General features: G+C 41.1%; 1 protein-coding gene across 11 annotated transcripts in view; it reads left to right on the forward strand.

Moving 5' to 3' along the window:
- Nucleotides 1–14,302, forward strand: part of CASK (calcium/calmodulin dependent serine protein kinase) — a 401,591-nt gene that overhangs the window by 234,241 nt on the left and 153,048 nt on the right. For all 11 annotated transcript variants that reach the window (XM_033201840.1, XM_033201843.1, XM_033201848.1 and 8 more), the window contains exon 6: nucleotides 11,015–11,117. In XM_033201840.1, the coding sequence (XP_033057731.1) occupies nucleotides 11,015–11,117 (103 nt within the window). The remainder of the gene's footprint in view (nucleotides 1–11,014; nucleotides 11,118–14,302) is intronic.

Genomic DNA, 14,302 nt, shown 5'->3' on the forward strand with positions numbered 1-14,302 from the left:
TCCCAGCACTTTGGAAGCCGAGGAGGGAGGATCACGAGGCCAGGAGATCGAGACCATCCTGGCTAACACGGTGAAATCCTGTCTCTACAAAAAATACAAAAAAATTAGCCAGGCATGGTGGCGGGCGCCTGTAGTCCCAGCTACTCGGGTGACTGAGGCAGGAGAATGGCGTAAACCCGGGAGGCGGAGCTTGCAGTGAGCCGAGATCGCGCCACTGCACTCCAGCCTGGGCGACAGAGCAAGACTCCGTCTCAAAATAAAAAAAAGTCAAGATGTCAGGATGCAGTGGCACATGCCTGTAGTCCCAGCTACTCAGGAATCTGAGGCAGGAGGTTCGCTTGAGCCCAGGAGTTCTGGGATGTGGTGCATTATCCCAATCAGGTGTTCACATGAAGTTTGGCATCAATATGATCTCCCAGGAGGGGGGTACCACCAACTTGCTTAAGGAGGAGTTGGCCCAGGTTGTCAGCGGAGCAGGTCAAAACTCCTGTGCTGATCAGTAGTGGGATTGTGCCTGTGAATAGCCACCGTGCTCCAGCCTGGGCAACAGGGTGAGACCCCCACCTGTGAAAATAAATTAAAATTAAATAATGTCAACATAACAGGAGGATCAGTTTTGGTCAACAAAGAGGCAGCAGATGAGCTCTCAGATGCCATTCAGAAAATTATTGAAGAGGAACAATATCTGCCTGAACAGGCTGTTAATATGGATGAAAAGTGCCCTATTCTGGGGGGAAAAAAAATGCCACAAAAGACATCTATTAATAAGGAACAGAAGCAAGCACCAAGATTTAAGGCAGGAAGGGATACGCTAACTCTAATAAGCATAGTCCTGATATAATTCCAGCTGCATTTGCGCAAAACAGTAGAGTCAGCCTATCTGCCTCACTTGAGGCCAGGAGTTTGAGATGACCCTGGGCAACATAATGAGACACTTTACCCAAAAAAAAAAAAAAAAGTTTGTAATTAGCCAGGCATGGTGGCACACACCTGTAGTGCCAGCTTCTCTGGTGACTGAGGCAGGAGGATCGCTTGAGTCCAGGAGTTCAAGGCTACAGTAAGCTACGATTGCACCACTGCACTCCAGCCTGGGTGACAGTGAGACCCTGTCTCTTTTTTTTTTTTTTTTTTTTTTTTTTTTTGAGATGGAGTCTCGCTCTGTCACCCAGGCTGGAGTGCAGTGGCGCAATCTCGGCTCACTGCAAGCTCCGCCTCCCGGTTTACGCCATTCTCCTGCCTCAGCCTCCCGAGTAGCTGGGACTACAGGCGCCCGCCATCTCGCCCGGCTAATTTTTTTGTATTTTTTTAGTAGAGACGGGGTTTCACCGTGTTAGCCAGGATGGTCTCGATCTCCTGACCTCGTGATCCACCCGTCTCGGCCTCCCAAAGTGCTGGGATTACAGGCTTGAGCCACCGCGCCCGGCCGACCCTGTCTCTTTAAAAAAAAAAAAAAAAATTATCAAACCATCTTTTGCCATCATTGCATTCTCCAGCTTTTAGATCCTTTTTTTTTTTTTTTTTTTTTTTTCCTGAGACAGTCTCATTCTGTCGCCCAGGCTAGAGTGCAGTGTCAGCCTCTTGGGTTTAAGCAATTTTCCCGCCTCAGCCTCCTGAGTAGCTGGAACTACAGGCACGCGCTACCATGCTGGGCTAATTTTTGTATTTTTAGTAGAGATAAGGTTTCGCCATGCTGCCCATGCTGGTCTCAAAGTCCTCGACTCAAGTAATCTGCCCACCGCAGCCTCCCAAAGTACTGGGATTATAGGCATGAGCCACCACACCTGACCCCTTCACCTTCTTTTTGCTTTAAGTTGCCATTTCGCTTTTTCTCAAATTACGTTAGAATCTATAGATATACCTTTCTTATATCAATCCTTCACCCACATAAAAGCTGCATTTTCAGTACTACTTAAAAAGGTATTTCACAAAAAGTGCAAGATTTTAGCACCTACTGGTGTAGCTGCAGGAGCAGCTTCATGAATTTCCTTTTTTTTTTTTTTATTACAATGGTACTTATGTTGGATTCATTTATCTTGAGATGGCAGCCAATTGCAGTTGCAGACCTCAGTCTACAGTACATATCAAGCAATTCAGCTTTTTTTTTTTTTTGAGATGGAGTCTCACTCTTATCACCCAGGCTGGAATGCAGTGGCGGGATCTCAGCTCACTGCAACCTCCGCCTCCCAGGTTCAAGCAGTTCTCCCACCTCAGCCTACTGAGTAACTGGGATTTACAGGCGCCTGCCACCATGCCTGGCTAATTTTTGTACTTCTAGTAGAGATGGAGTTTCACCATGTTGGCTAGGCTGGTCTCGAACTCCTGACCTCAGCGGCAGCCTACCTTTTCTTGTAATGTCATGACTTTCCTCTGTTTCTTAGGACCACTTCTAGCATCACCAGTGGCACTTTGTATGGATCCTATGGTTTAGGGTATTGCACTAAACACAATGAAAATAATGTGGGAACTGTGAGATCACTTTTACTGTGATATGCAATTTATTGGAGAGATGAACTGCTCAAGCAGAGATAAGTGGCATCACACACCATATTAGGTGAATACTCGCAAGACTTGAGCTCACTGCAACAGCAATAGGAGGGAGCTGTAAAATTATTACAGTAGTATAATATGTACTACAGTTAATTTTATGGTTATGATTTAATACTGCATCTTTGCGTTTGTTCACATTTCTCTTGACTGTGAATGGCACCATTTACAGTCTGTGTAGGTGTAAGCTTTGATACATTTTAACTCTTTATAATAGATTTGTGTACCTTTTTATGGTACTAAATAATTAGTATCTAAATATATTTTATGCATTTATGATACAGCTTTTTCTTAATTTTTTATTCCAGAAGTCATCCTTCACCTTTTTCTTAATTTTTAAAATAGTTCTAGGCAACATGGTTGGTCCACAAGTTTTTTTCAAATTGTTACGAATCTCAAAAAAAATGTTCAATGTATTTTATTGAAAACAATCCATGTATAAGTGGACCCACACAGTTCAAACCCATGTTCAATGGTCAACTGTACTTGGCAAATCAAAGAATTAAAGTAAAAACGCTATAATTAAATAGGAAGAAATACCAGTATGAACTTGTGGTTTGTTTATTTATTTATTTATTTATTTATTGAGACGGAGTTTCGCTCTTGTTGCCCAAGCTAGAGTGCAATGGCATGATCTTGGCTCACCACAACCTCCACCTCCCGGATTCAAGCAATTCTCCTGCCTCAGCCTCCTGAATAGCTGGAATTACAGGCATGCACCACCGCACGCAGCTAATTTTGTTTTTTTAGTAGAGACGGGGTTTCTCCATGTTGGTCAGGCTGGTCTCGAACTCCCAACCTCAGGTGATCCTCCCACCTCAGCCTCCCAAATTGCTGAGATTACAGACGTGAGCCACCGCACCCGGCATGGTTTATTTTTCTCCTAAAAAAAATGCTTTCTTTTTCAGCACTGTCCACTGAAAAGCCAAAGTAATAATAACCCAGAAAAAATAATATGCCTAGTACCCACATCACGAATTTATTTATATTTTTTATTTTATTTTTATTTTTATTATTTTTTTGAGACAGAGTCTCACTCTGTCGCCAGGCTGGAGTGCAGTGGTGCGATCTTGGCTCACTGCAACCTCCGCCTCCCGGGGTTCAAGTGATTGTCCTGCCTCAGCCTCCCAAGTAGCTGGGACTACAGGTGCATGCCACCACGCCAGCTAATTTTTGTATTTTTAGTAGAGACAGGGTTTCACCATGTTGGCCAGGATGGTCTCGATCTCTTGACCTCGTGATCCACCCACCTCGGCCTCCCAAAGTGCTGGGATTACAGGCATGATCCACTGCACCCAGCCAATTTTTTTTTTTTTTTTGAGGGGGAGGACAAGATCTTGCTCTGTCACCCAGGCTGTAGCGCAGTGGCATAATCTTAGCTCACTGAGTTCAAGTGAAGCTACTGCCTCAGCCTCTCAAGTAGCTGGAATTACAGGCGTGTGCCACCACGCCTAGCTAATTTTTATATTTTTAGTAGGGACAAGGTTGGCCGCCCTGGTCTTGAACTCTTGACCTCAAGTTATCCACCCGCCTCGGCCTCCCAAAGTGCTGAGATTACAGGCACGAGCCACCGCGCCCAGCCCACATCATGGATTTAAATCTTTTTTCGCACTAAAAAGAAACAGGGCTACTTAAGAGAAATGGCTGATTCCAGATCTGGGCAAGAAATGGACATGACAAGCCTGGAACATCCTCTTGTGACTGAAAGCAAGGAAGTTATCAGACTCCTGGAGTCTTACAAAAATACAAAAGAACTGACTTAAAAGGGCTCCCACTGGCCTAAAATGGGACAATTTGAGCACAGAAATTTGTAAGGGCAGCAATTGATTAAAACACATTAAATATATAAAAATCTATAAGTTCATAAAAGAAAAAAAGAAAAAACCTCATCAGTCACCTTTGGAGGTTGCCTAGAAACTAACTTGGTATTCTGGAAATAAATTATAACAGCTTTATTCATAATATCCAAAAACTAGAAATAGCCCAAATGTCTGTCAACAGGAGAATGGACAAACTGATATATTCATACAATGGAATACTTGTGCAATAGTAAAAAGAAATGAACTACTGATCACAACAAAGTGGATGAATCTCAGAACATGCTGAATGATAGAAGCCTTACATAAAAGAATACATACTTATGGTTTTGTGTCTATCAAGTTCTAATATAGGCAATACAAACCTATGGTGAAAAAATATCAGAGTAGTGGTTTGCACTGGGGGAGATGGCAGCAGAGATTGAATGGGAAGGGGATTCAATCAAAAGAGAGGGAGGTTTGTGGGATAATGAATTTTTTTAGGGATTTGGGTTACACAAATGTATGCAGTTTATCAAAACCCTAATGGTACACTTTTGTGCATTTCACAGTATATACATTTTTTACCTTAAACATAACTTTACTTTTTTTTTTTTTTTTTTTTTGAGGCGGAGTCTCGCTCTGTCGCCCGGACTGGAGTGCAGTGGCCAGATCTCAGCTCACTGCAAGCTCCGCCTCCCGGGTTTCCGCCATTCTCCTGCCTCAGCCTCCCAAGTAGCTGGGACTACAGGCGCCCGCCACCTCGCCCGGCTAGTTTTTGTATTTTTAGTAGAGACGGGGTTTCACCGTATTAGCCAGGATGGTCTCGATCTCCTGACCTCGTGATCCGCCCGTCTCGGCCTCCCAAAGTGCTGGGATTACAGGCTTGAGCCACCGCGCCCGACCAACTTTACTTTTTTTTAACTTTTTATAGAAGTTTTAAGAGACAGGGTCTTGCTGTCACCCAGGCAGGGGTGCAGTGGCACAACTTAAGCTTCCTGGCTCCAGTGATCCTCCTTCCTCAGCCTCCCAACTTACTGGGACCACAGGTGCAAGCCACCAAACCTGGCTATTTTTTTTTTTTAAGTAGAGGCATAATTTTAAACAAGTATTACATTTCAATGATATGTGTGCTAAGATGTAGTAAAAAGTAAGATGGATAGAAGGATAAAGAGATAGACATTTGATAAAGTAAATGTAACAATAATTAATTGTAGAATCTAGGTGATTCTTTACAATATAATTCTTTCTATTTTCTATATGTTTGATAGTTTTCATAACAAAATGTTGAAGAAAACCTCCATCTTGGAACGTCTAATTATGGGTCTAGGCATCAAGATCCACTCACATCATTGAGTGAAACGTTGATGGTGAATCTTATAATGATGGGCCAGGCAGGCAACACCTAAACCCACTGCTCAATCCTGTCACTAAAAGTAGGATAGCCAGGTTCTGTGTTCTTCCTGATGCAATACAATAGATATATCACCTATGAAGTATTAGTGCATAAAACTAAAATTGAATCTGAATCTAATCAAGATTCTAGATCTAACTACAAATTTACGGGAAATACAGGAGAGTAAAGAACATTAAATAATACCATGTGGGTACCATTAGCCAAGTACAGATTGTGGGGGATTCCACAGGAAAAATTACCCAGTATCTTAACAAATCAATGGCATGAACATTGAAAAAAAAAGCATAAGGAAGGGGATCTGTTACAGAGTAAGAGACACTCACAAGACATAGTCATCAAATGCAATGTATAGACCTTGGATCCTGTCTAGAACTAACCAACCGTAATAAGACTTTTCTTCTTTTCTTAGTCTCTTCTACTCCTTCAAGTTACTGTTAGAGAAAAGACACTTTTGAGACAGTCAAGGAAAACCGAATGTGGACTGGGTATTAGATGATACTAAAGAAGTATTGCTTATTTTTTTGGACTTAATAATGATATTATGGGTTTTTGGTTTTTGGTTTTTTTTTTTGAGATGGAGTCTCGCTCTGTCGCCCAGGCTGGAGTGCAGTGGCACGATCTCGGCTCACTGCAAGCTCCACCTCCCGGGTTCACGCCATTCTCCTGCCTCAGCCTCCCGAGTAGCTGGGACTACAGGCGCCTGCCACCACACCCGGCTAATTTTTTGTATTTTTAGTAGAGACGGGGTTTCACCATGTTAGCCAGGATGGTCTTGATCTCCTGACCTCGTGATCCGCCTGCCTCGGCCGCCCAAAGTGCTGGGATTACAGGTGTGAGCCACTGCGCCCAGCCCGATATTATGGTTATTTTTAAGTCCTGTGTTAGACATACTGAACTATTAACAGGTTAAATTACATTTATGTTAAAATACTTCTGGGGACAAAAAGTAAACAGTTGGGGATAGGAGAAGCAAATACAAAAGAATGTCTTTGTTTTGGGGTTTTTCATTTGTTTATTTTTGTTTTATTTTTGCCTGGAGATGGGCAAGCTGCCCATACATACCAGCGGGCCAGGGGAGGAGCTGAAAGAATGTCAATAATTGCCAAAGCTGGGTGATAGATACATGGAAGTTTATTAATCTATTTTCTCCATTTGTAAATGTTAAAAAGAGGCATCCTCAGCTTCACACTTTCTTCTACATCCCATTTCTCCATTTTTACTACAGGAAGACTGTGAAAGATAATCTGTATTTACTGTCGCTACATTATCTCCTCCCATTCTCTCCTGAACCTAGTCCAGTGGGGATTTTTGCCTCCATCATGCCACCAAAACTACTCTTATCAAGTCACATGCCACCAGTGACTTCCAAATTGCCAAATCTAATGGTCAGTTCTCAGTTCTCATTTTAAATGACCTTAGTAACATTGATTACTACTAATCATTCCTACTTGAAAAAGTTTCTTCGCTTGATTTCAGGATACCAAACTGATTTTCCTCCTGCTTCGCTGTCTAGACCTTGTTTTCTTTTCTAGATTTTTTCATCTTCTGACCCTTCAAATATTGGTGTGCACCAGGACTCAATCCTCTGACTCTTCTCTATGACTTCCTAGCAATTTCATTCATTACCTTGGCTGTAAATATCATCTATATACTGTTGATTCCCAAATTTACACCTCTAATCCCAGACTCCCCTTAATCTCATCTTATGAAATCTCACACTCAATATGTATGAAACCAAATTCTTTTTTTTTTTTTTTTCATTTTTTATAAAATAGAGATGGGGTTTTGCCATGTTGCCCAGGCTGGTCTGAAACTCCTGGGCTCAAGCAGTCTTCCTGCCTTGGCTTCCCAAAGTGCTAGGATTATAGGTGTGAGCCACTGCACCCAACCTGAAACCAAATTCTTTTTTTTTTTTTTTTTTTTTTTTTGAGACGGAGTCTCGCTCTGTCGCCCGGGCTGGAGTGCAGTGGCCGGATCTCAGCTCACTGCAAGCTCCGCCTCCCGGGTTTACGCCATTCTCCTGCCTCAGCCTCCCGAGTAGCTGGGACTACAGGCGCCCGCCACCTCGCCCGGCTAGTTTTTTGTATCTTTTTAGTAGAGACGGGGTTTCACTGTGTTAGCCAGGATGGTCTCGATCTCCTGACCTTGTGATCCGCCTGTCTCGGCCTCCCAAAGTGCTGGGATTACAGGCTTGAGCCACCGCGCCCGGCCCTGAAACCAAATTCTTGATCCACCTTACAAACTCCTCCCTCAGTGTTCCCCGTTTCAGTAAATGGCATCTTCATTTTCACTTAGTTGCTCAGACCAAAAGCCTAATTGTTATAATTGACTTGTGTCTTTCTCTCACGCTCATATTCAATAGCAATTCCTGTCAGCTTTACCTTTAGAATATAAACTGAATTTGACTACTCCTCATCATCTCTGCTTCTGTCACTCTACTCTAGTCCAAGTCACCATCTTCTCTTGCCTGGGCAACTGCAGTAGCCTCTTAATTGGTCTCCTTTTTCCCTGTTTCTTCACAATCTCTTCACACAGCAGCCAGAGTGATCCTTTTAAACCCTAAAACTGATGATAGTGCTCCCCTTTTCAAAACCTTATGGTGATTTCCCATCTCTCTCAACATAAAACCCAGAGTTCTCACCACAGTTTCAAGGCCCTATACCTTTGATCATCCCTCAGATCACATTTCCCACCACTCTGCCCTTGCTCTCATGCATTTCCAGACACAGCAGCTTCTTTCTTCTTCTCCAAACAACCCTCCTTATTCCTGTGGACCTTTGTATTGGCTGTCTTCTCACCTGGAACTTGCTTCCATGTGGCTTGCTTTTTCACTTCATTCTGGTCTCTGTTCAGATATTACCCATTAGAGATGCCTTCTCTGACCCCAACTAAACTAGCAGTTCCCTAGTCCCCATGCCTATAACACCTCCTTACCAGCTTAATTTTACTTCCTAACAAGTAATACTACCTGACTTTACATTCTATTAATTTGCATTTATGGCTCTATTTTCTTTCTTTTTCTTTTTTTTTTGAGACGGAGTCTCGCTCTGTCGCCCAGGCTGGAGTGCGGTGGCCGGATCTCAGCTCACTGCAAGCTCCGCCTCCTGGATTTATGCCATTCTCCTGCCTCAGCCTCCTGAGTAGCTGGGACTACAGGCACTCGCCACCTTGCCTGGCTAGTTTTTTTTTTTTTTTTTTGTATTTTTTAGTAGACACGGGGTTTCACCACTTTAGCCAGGATGGTCTTGATCTCCTGACCTCGTGATCCGCCCGTCTCGGCCTCCCAAAGTGCTGGGATTACAGGCTTGAGCCACCGCGCCCAGCCTGTGTCTCTGTTTTCTTTCTTAAATTCAACTCTTTAGACCAGGCGCAGTGGCTCATGCCTGTAATCTGGGCACTTTGGGAGGCCAAGGTGAGAGGATCACTTGAGGCCAGGAGTTCAAGACCAGCCTAGGCAACATATCAAGACCCCATCTCTTTTTAAACATAAATTAATTTAACTTAATTAAGTTCAAATTTTGTAACTTGTCTTATTTAAGGATTTGAGAATGACTGAATCTACACAGAGGAGAATTATATAGATTCCCTTGTAACATTAACTTAAGCATAAACGTCATCAACATACTATTAAGGGTATAGATACTTTGGAGTTCTGATTTAAGCTTCTACTACTCCTTCCTAAGGTGGTAACACTTACACAGGCATGGCCAGAAGACCCTGTTGGAGTCTAGTTTGCATTTGTTTCGTCTATATCATGTTCATTCTTTTCTAGGCTTGCTCACTTGCTGTATCCCGTACTAGAATCATGCTAGGGGTATTGCCATCTTAGTCTGTTGTCATTGTTCTCTCTTTGAACCAACAGAAAGTTCTAACTAACAGCAGTCTATCAGTTGATTTCTGTAGAGGTTTGCCTGCTCTCCCATAGACTCTTCTTGCTACTCTGTGTCATGCTGTGGTTTGCTCACTATTCATTTGTACACTTGCCTGCCTTCTTTCTCTGGCTCTCACATACACACTTATATTTCCTGGCTCATCTCTCTTTGTGCTAGACTATTGTAAAAGTCTTTAAACTTCTTTGGACAGAAAGAAAACTTCCAAAGTAGAAATCTGATGCTTTCATTGGGCAGAGTAAGGATTCCTCCCACCTGTGTGTCATCATCAAACGCAGGTGTACCAGCTCAGTATGATTGCACACTTTTTTTCATACCTATTATGTTAGCTAAAACTTAACTAAAACTGTGTCCTTTTATGAATGAGAAAGTATAGGAGATAATTTTTAAAAACCTTTTGTCTTCCATGACTAAAGAGACTTGCCTTTTTTACTAGCCCCTGTTTTGAGAGCCGGTCAGATGTAGTTTTAGTCATATTGGGGAGCACAGTGTTTGAGCAGAGACCAGAGTGCTCCATGATGAAATTCTTTCCTTACACCAGCCCCAACTAGGTCCCAGTAAGAAACAGATGCAGAGGACAACATGCTACAAAGAAACCCTCATTGTTATCACAAAACATATGATATAAGGGAGCTCTGGTCAAGTAGGATACCCCTTGGGGAGAGGATGTCTTTGCTCTGGACTAGGAATCAGGCAAGTGGTTTCCTTTCCCCTTCTCCTTTCTCACCTCCCACCCCCCACAGAGAGGAAAAGCAGGTCCAGAGAAGACATGTCCAGGAAGAGCGTTGAAGTCCCTGGGAACAAGGCTTAATTAAAATCATTCAGTCTGACCCATCCATGTAGTACTCCTTGACTTAAGGGTGGAATGAATAAAGCAAAGAAAAGAGGACTGGGCAGGCTGGAGAAAGAAAGGGCCATGACTATCCCCTAAAAACCAGGATACAATGGCTCTGTAGGTAAAATCAGAGGTTTCAAGAAACATTTTGGAAAGAAGTGTAAAATGTATTTTTTCTTAAAGAAATCTAGACTGTCACTCAAAGGAAGACAATATTGCATAGTAAGACAAAAAAATGTATCTGTGTTTCTTGAACATCCATGCTTCCTTAGTAATTCTTAGCACTGTACTCTAACATTACAAGCAAATAATTCCTAAAGAATATTGGATGGAACAGGTATATATTTGGAGAAATCAGCCAGGCATGAGAGTATGACAAATAATTCAAGCATCCAAAATAATTTAAAAGTTTTTAAAGTGTTTCTCTATTATCATGTTATCTAGTTTTATGTAAACTGAATTGTTCATCTTCAATTAATCCTTATCTTCGGGTTTGTTTTTTGTTTGTTTTTTCGTCTGTTTTTCTTCTCAGCCCCACTGTGTTCTCCTCGCCTCAAAAGAAAACTCGGCACCTGTTAAACTTGGAGGCTTTGGGGTAGCTATTCAATTAGGGGAGTCTGGACTTGTAGCTGGAGGTAAGACTGCTTTACAAAAAATTTTTCTTCAAAACCTGGTCACTTCAGGCTGGTATAAAATTTTCAAGCTACATATTAGCTCAACCTCAGTGTTTCATACCTCATTCCACCCCACCCCAACCCCCAAAAAGCATCCTCAGATAGTTTTGAATTTAATAACTCTGTAGTCATAACTAGAATTTACTCCCTTAAGAATAGACTCTTTTCTCTTTGTACCTCCAGTACTTAAAAGACTGTAAGAGTTTAAAACAGTGTTCAAAGAAAATAAGTTTGAGGCATAGTGCCTTTTAAAGTTGAACTGGCCAAATGAAGTCAAATCTAAAATGTGTAGATTAGCCACTTCCTGGTTTACACTGATGGCTAATTTTTAATTTCATACTGTTTTCTTTTTTCCATTTATCAAAGAATCCTGCTCAAGCCTCAGTCTGTATATTAGCAAAGAATAAGCAGATGTGAATGCAGACTGATTTTATTATTAGCCAAAGCAAAACATAATTTTTAAATTCCCATGCCAGAATAAAAAGAAAAAAGTTACAAATTGTAAATATCAAAAATAATCTTACACAGCACATTTCATATAACTCGGTTCATTATAGCTAGAACTTCAAGCAGTAACAACATAGACCATCTTCAGAAAAATGAGCCATTGGTCATAGTTACAATTTTTTTTTTTTTTCAGACAAGGTCTTGCTCTGTCACCAGGCTAGAGCGCACAGTGGCATGATCATGGCACCCTGCACTGCACCCTTGACCTTCCAGGCTCAAGTGATCCTCCACCTCAACCTCCCAAGTAGCTAGGATCATATAGGCGTGTGCCACCATACCTGGCAAACTTTTTTTATTTTTAGTAGAGGCAAGGTCTCACTACATTGCCCAGGCTGGTTTCAAACTCCTGGGCTTAAGCAATCCTCCTGCCTCAACCTCCCAAAGTGCTGGGATTACAGGTGTGAGCCACTACACTCAGCCCATAGTTTTATTCTTTAAATATTTTTTCACGACATTGCCCTCTAAAATTAAATTACATTCAAATTTTCTTTTAGTTTCACATTCTTTTCCAGTTAATCATTTCCAATAATGTGCAAAACTGCAAGCTGAGTATAGTTTCAAAGAATGCTAATTTTTTCCCCTAATTTAAAATTTTCTGTTAGTGATTGGAAGACTGACCAAAGGGTCAGGTAGTAAAGCACAGTTTAATCATAGAATCTCAGCACTCCAAAGGGCCTTAACTTCTCCAGTCTTATATCTAATGATTGAATTCTTCCATAATATTCCCAAGAAAAGATTGAATTCTAGTATTAAACTCAGAGAGCAAAGTAGTCACTACATCCCAGGACAGTTCATTTAATTTTTTGGATAACTTCTTATGTATTAAAAAGCTCATCTTTGCATCTTTCTGTAACTTCAACCCAGTCATCCTAATCCTGACTTTTGAAACCACTCTGAACAATTTTCATCCTTCCATATGATAACCGTTCATCTGTTTGTAGACAACTACCATGTCCACCTAGGTCTTATCCAAGTTAACTTCCCTATGGTGATTTGGTCATTCTTCATATAAACTGGTTCAAAATCTCTTCAGTATCCGCAAAGTACAGGGCCTGAACTGAACACTCTAACTACAGGTGGTACAGTACAACTGATCCAGTGCACAGTAGCAATGGGCTATCACTTTTTTGTGTTCTGGGCCTTAAATTTCTCTTAGGTTCCCCAAATTGCATTAGCTTTTTGCACAACTACATAGCACTGATGGTTCATATTGATCTTGTAATCAAGTGAAAATCCTAAATTATTTTTTAAACAATTGTTGCTGTTAAGCTAACTCAATTCCATTACTTATACAGATTATTTCTATGTTAAGACTATGTAATTATAACAAATAATTTCTGATGATTATATTCCCAAGGTTAATGGGATGAAAGAAATGAATTTATTTTATATGTTATATACCGGCCATATATAATTACTTGTTTCTGTTGCTCTGGATCTACATCCTGTTAGTATTCAGAATGTCATGGGCTTCATATTTTATTGTACATCTTGATTGAAGGGGAAAAATAGATGCATTACGTTTACCTGGACATTTTCTCCGTATTAATCTTTTTCTAAAGTCCATGAACCTTTCACCTAAATTGTTTATTTTTAAAGCTAAGTTTGAACCCCCACCCCCGCCACCCCGTGGTGTGTCAGTATTCAAAATTTATTTTTCTCCATGCTTCTAGAATTAAAATACTTCCTGATGGTCAAAATATTGTCATTTCTTAGCACACCTTTTTTGTATTCTTGAAATAACTTTGAATGTTACGTTTTAAAAATAGAATATGAATAAATAAGAGATAAATTATTTCTCTTAGAAAAAGCTTTTCTGCTGTTTAAGGTACTTTTGAAATTTTGCTAATTAAGATTGGGCACAGTGCCTCACACCTCTAATTCCAGCACTTTGGGAGGCTGTGGCAGACAAATTGAGCCCAGGAGTTCAAGGCCAGGCTGGGCAACATGGCGAAACCCCATCTCTCCAAAAAGATGCAAAAATTAGCCAGGCATGGTGGCAAGAGCCTTTGCCCCAGCTGTGCGGGAGAATCGCTTGAACCCAGGAGGCAGAGGCTGCAGTGAGTTGAGATCGCGCCACTGCCCTCCAGCCTGAGCAACAGAGCAAGACCCTATCTCAAAAAAAAAAAAAAAAGAAAAAAATTCTGCCAATCATTTAATTATTTATCAACTTTAAAGCAAAAAGCCATTTTCCTGTCAGTTTAAAATCCCAATCCCTAGTCCTCCAAATAGAAAGGAATTCACTTCTTTATATGTTGCATATAATAAAAATCATTTAAACATATTTACACTCTCCCTACCTGAAACTCAGGTATTTAGGAAACTTACTTATCCAGAATACAACTAGAAACCTAGAAAATAACTATAATAGCAAAATTATTCCTACCCTTAAAAATCCACTCATGCTCCTCACAATTGAGCACCTAAAGACACTCTCTAAGGCTGACTTGCTCCCATGTTTTGAAAAGTTGTATAGATTCGTGTTCCTTCATACCTTGCACATGCTATTCCTTCTAGTTGGAGTGCCTTTTGTCATTTTATCTATCTGGTTAACTCCTACTGTTCTGGAAGGCTGAGCTAACAATTGTCTCCTCTTTAAAGCATGCTTATCTTCACCATTCCGAGTTGGAAAGCCCTAT

The sequence above is a fragment of the Trachypithecus francoisi genome, unplaced genomic scaffold (genome assembly GCF_009764315.1).
Source record: "Trachypithecus francoisi isolate TF-2019V2 unplaced genomic scaffold, Tfra_2.0 Lachesis_group6, whole genome shotgun sequence".
Taxonomy (NCBI): Eukaryota; Metazoa; Chordata; class Mammalia; order Primates; family Cercopithecidae; genus Trachypithecus; species Trachypithecus francoisi.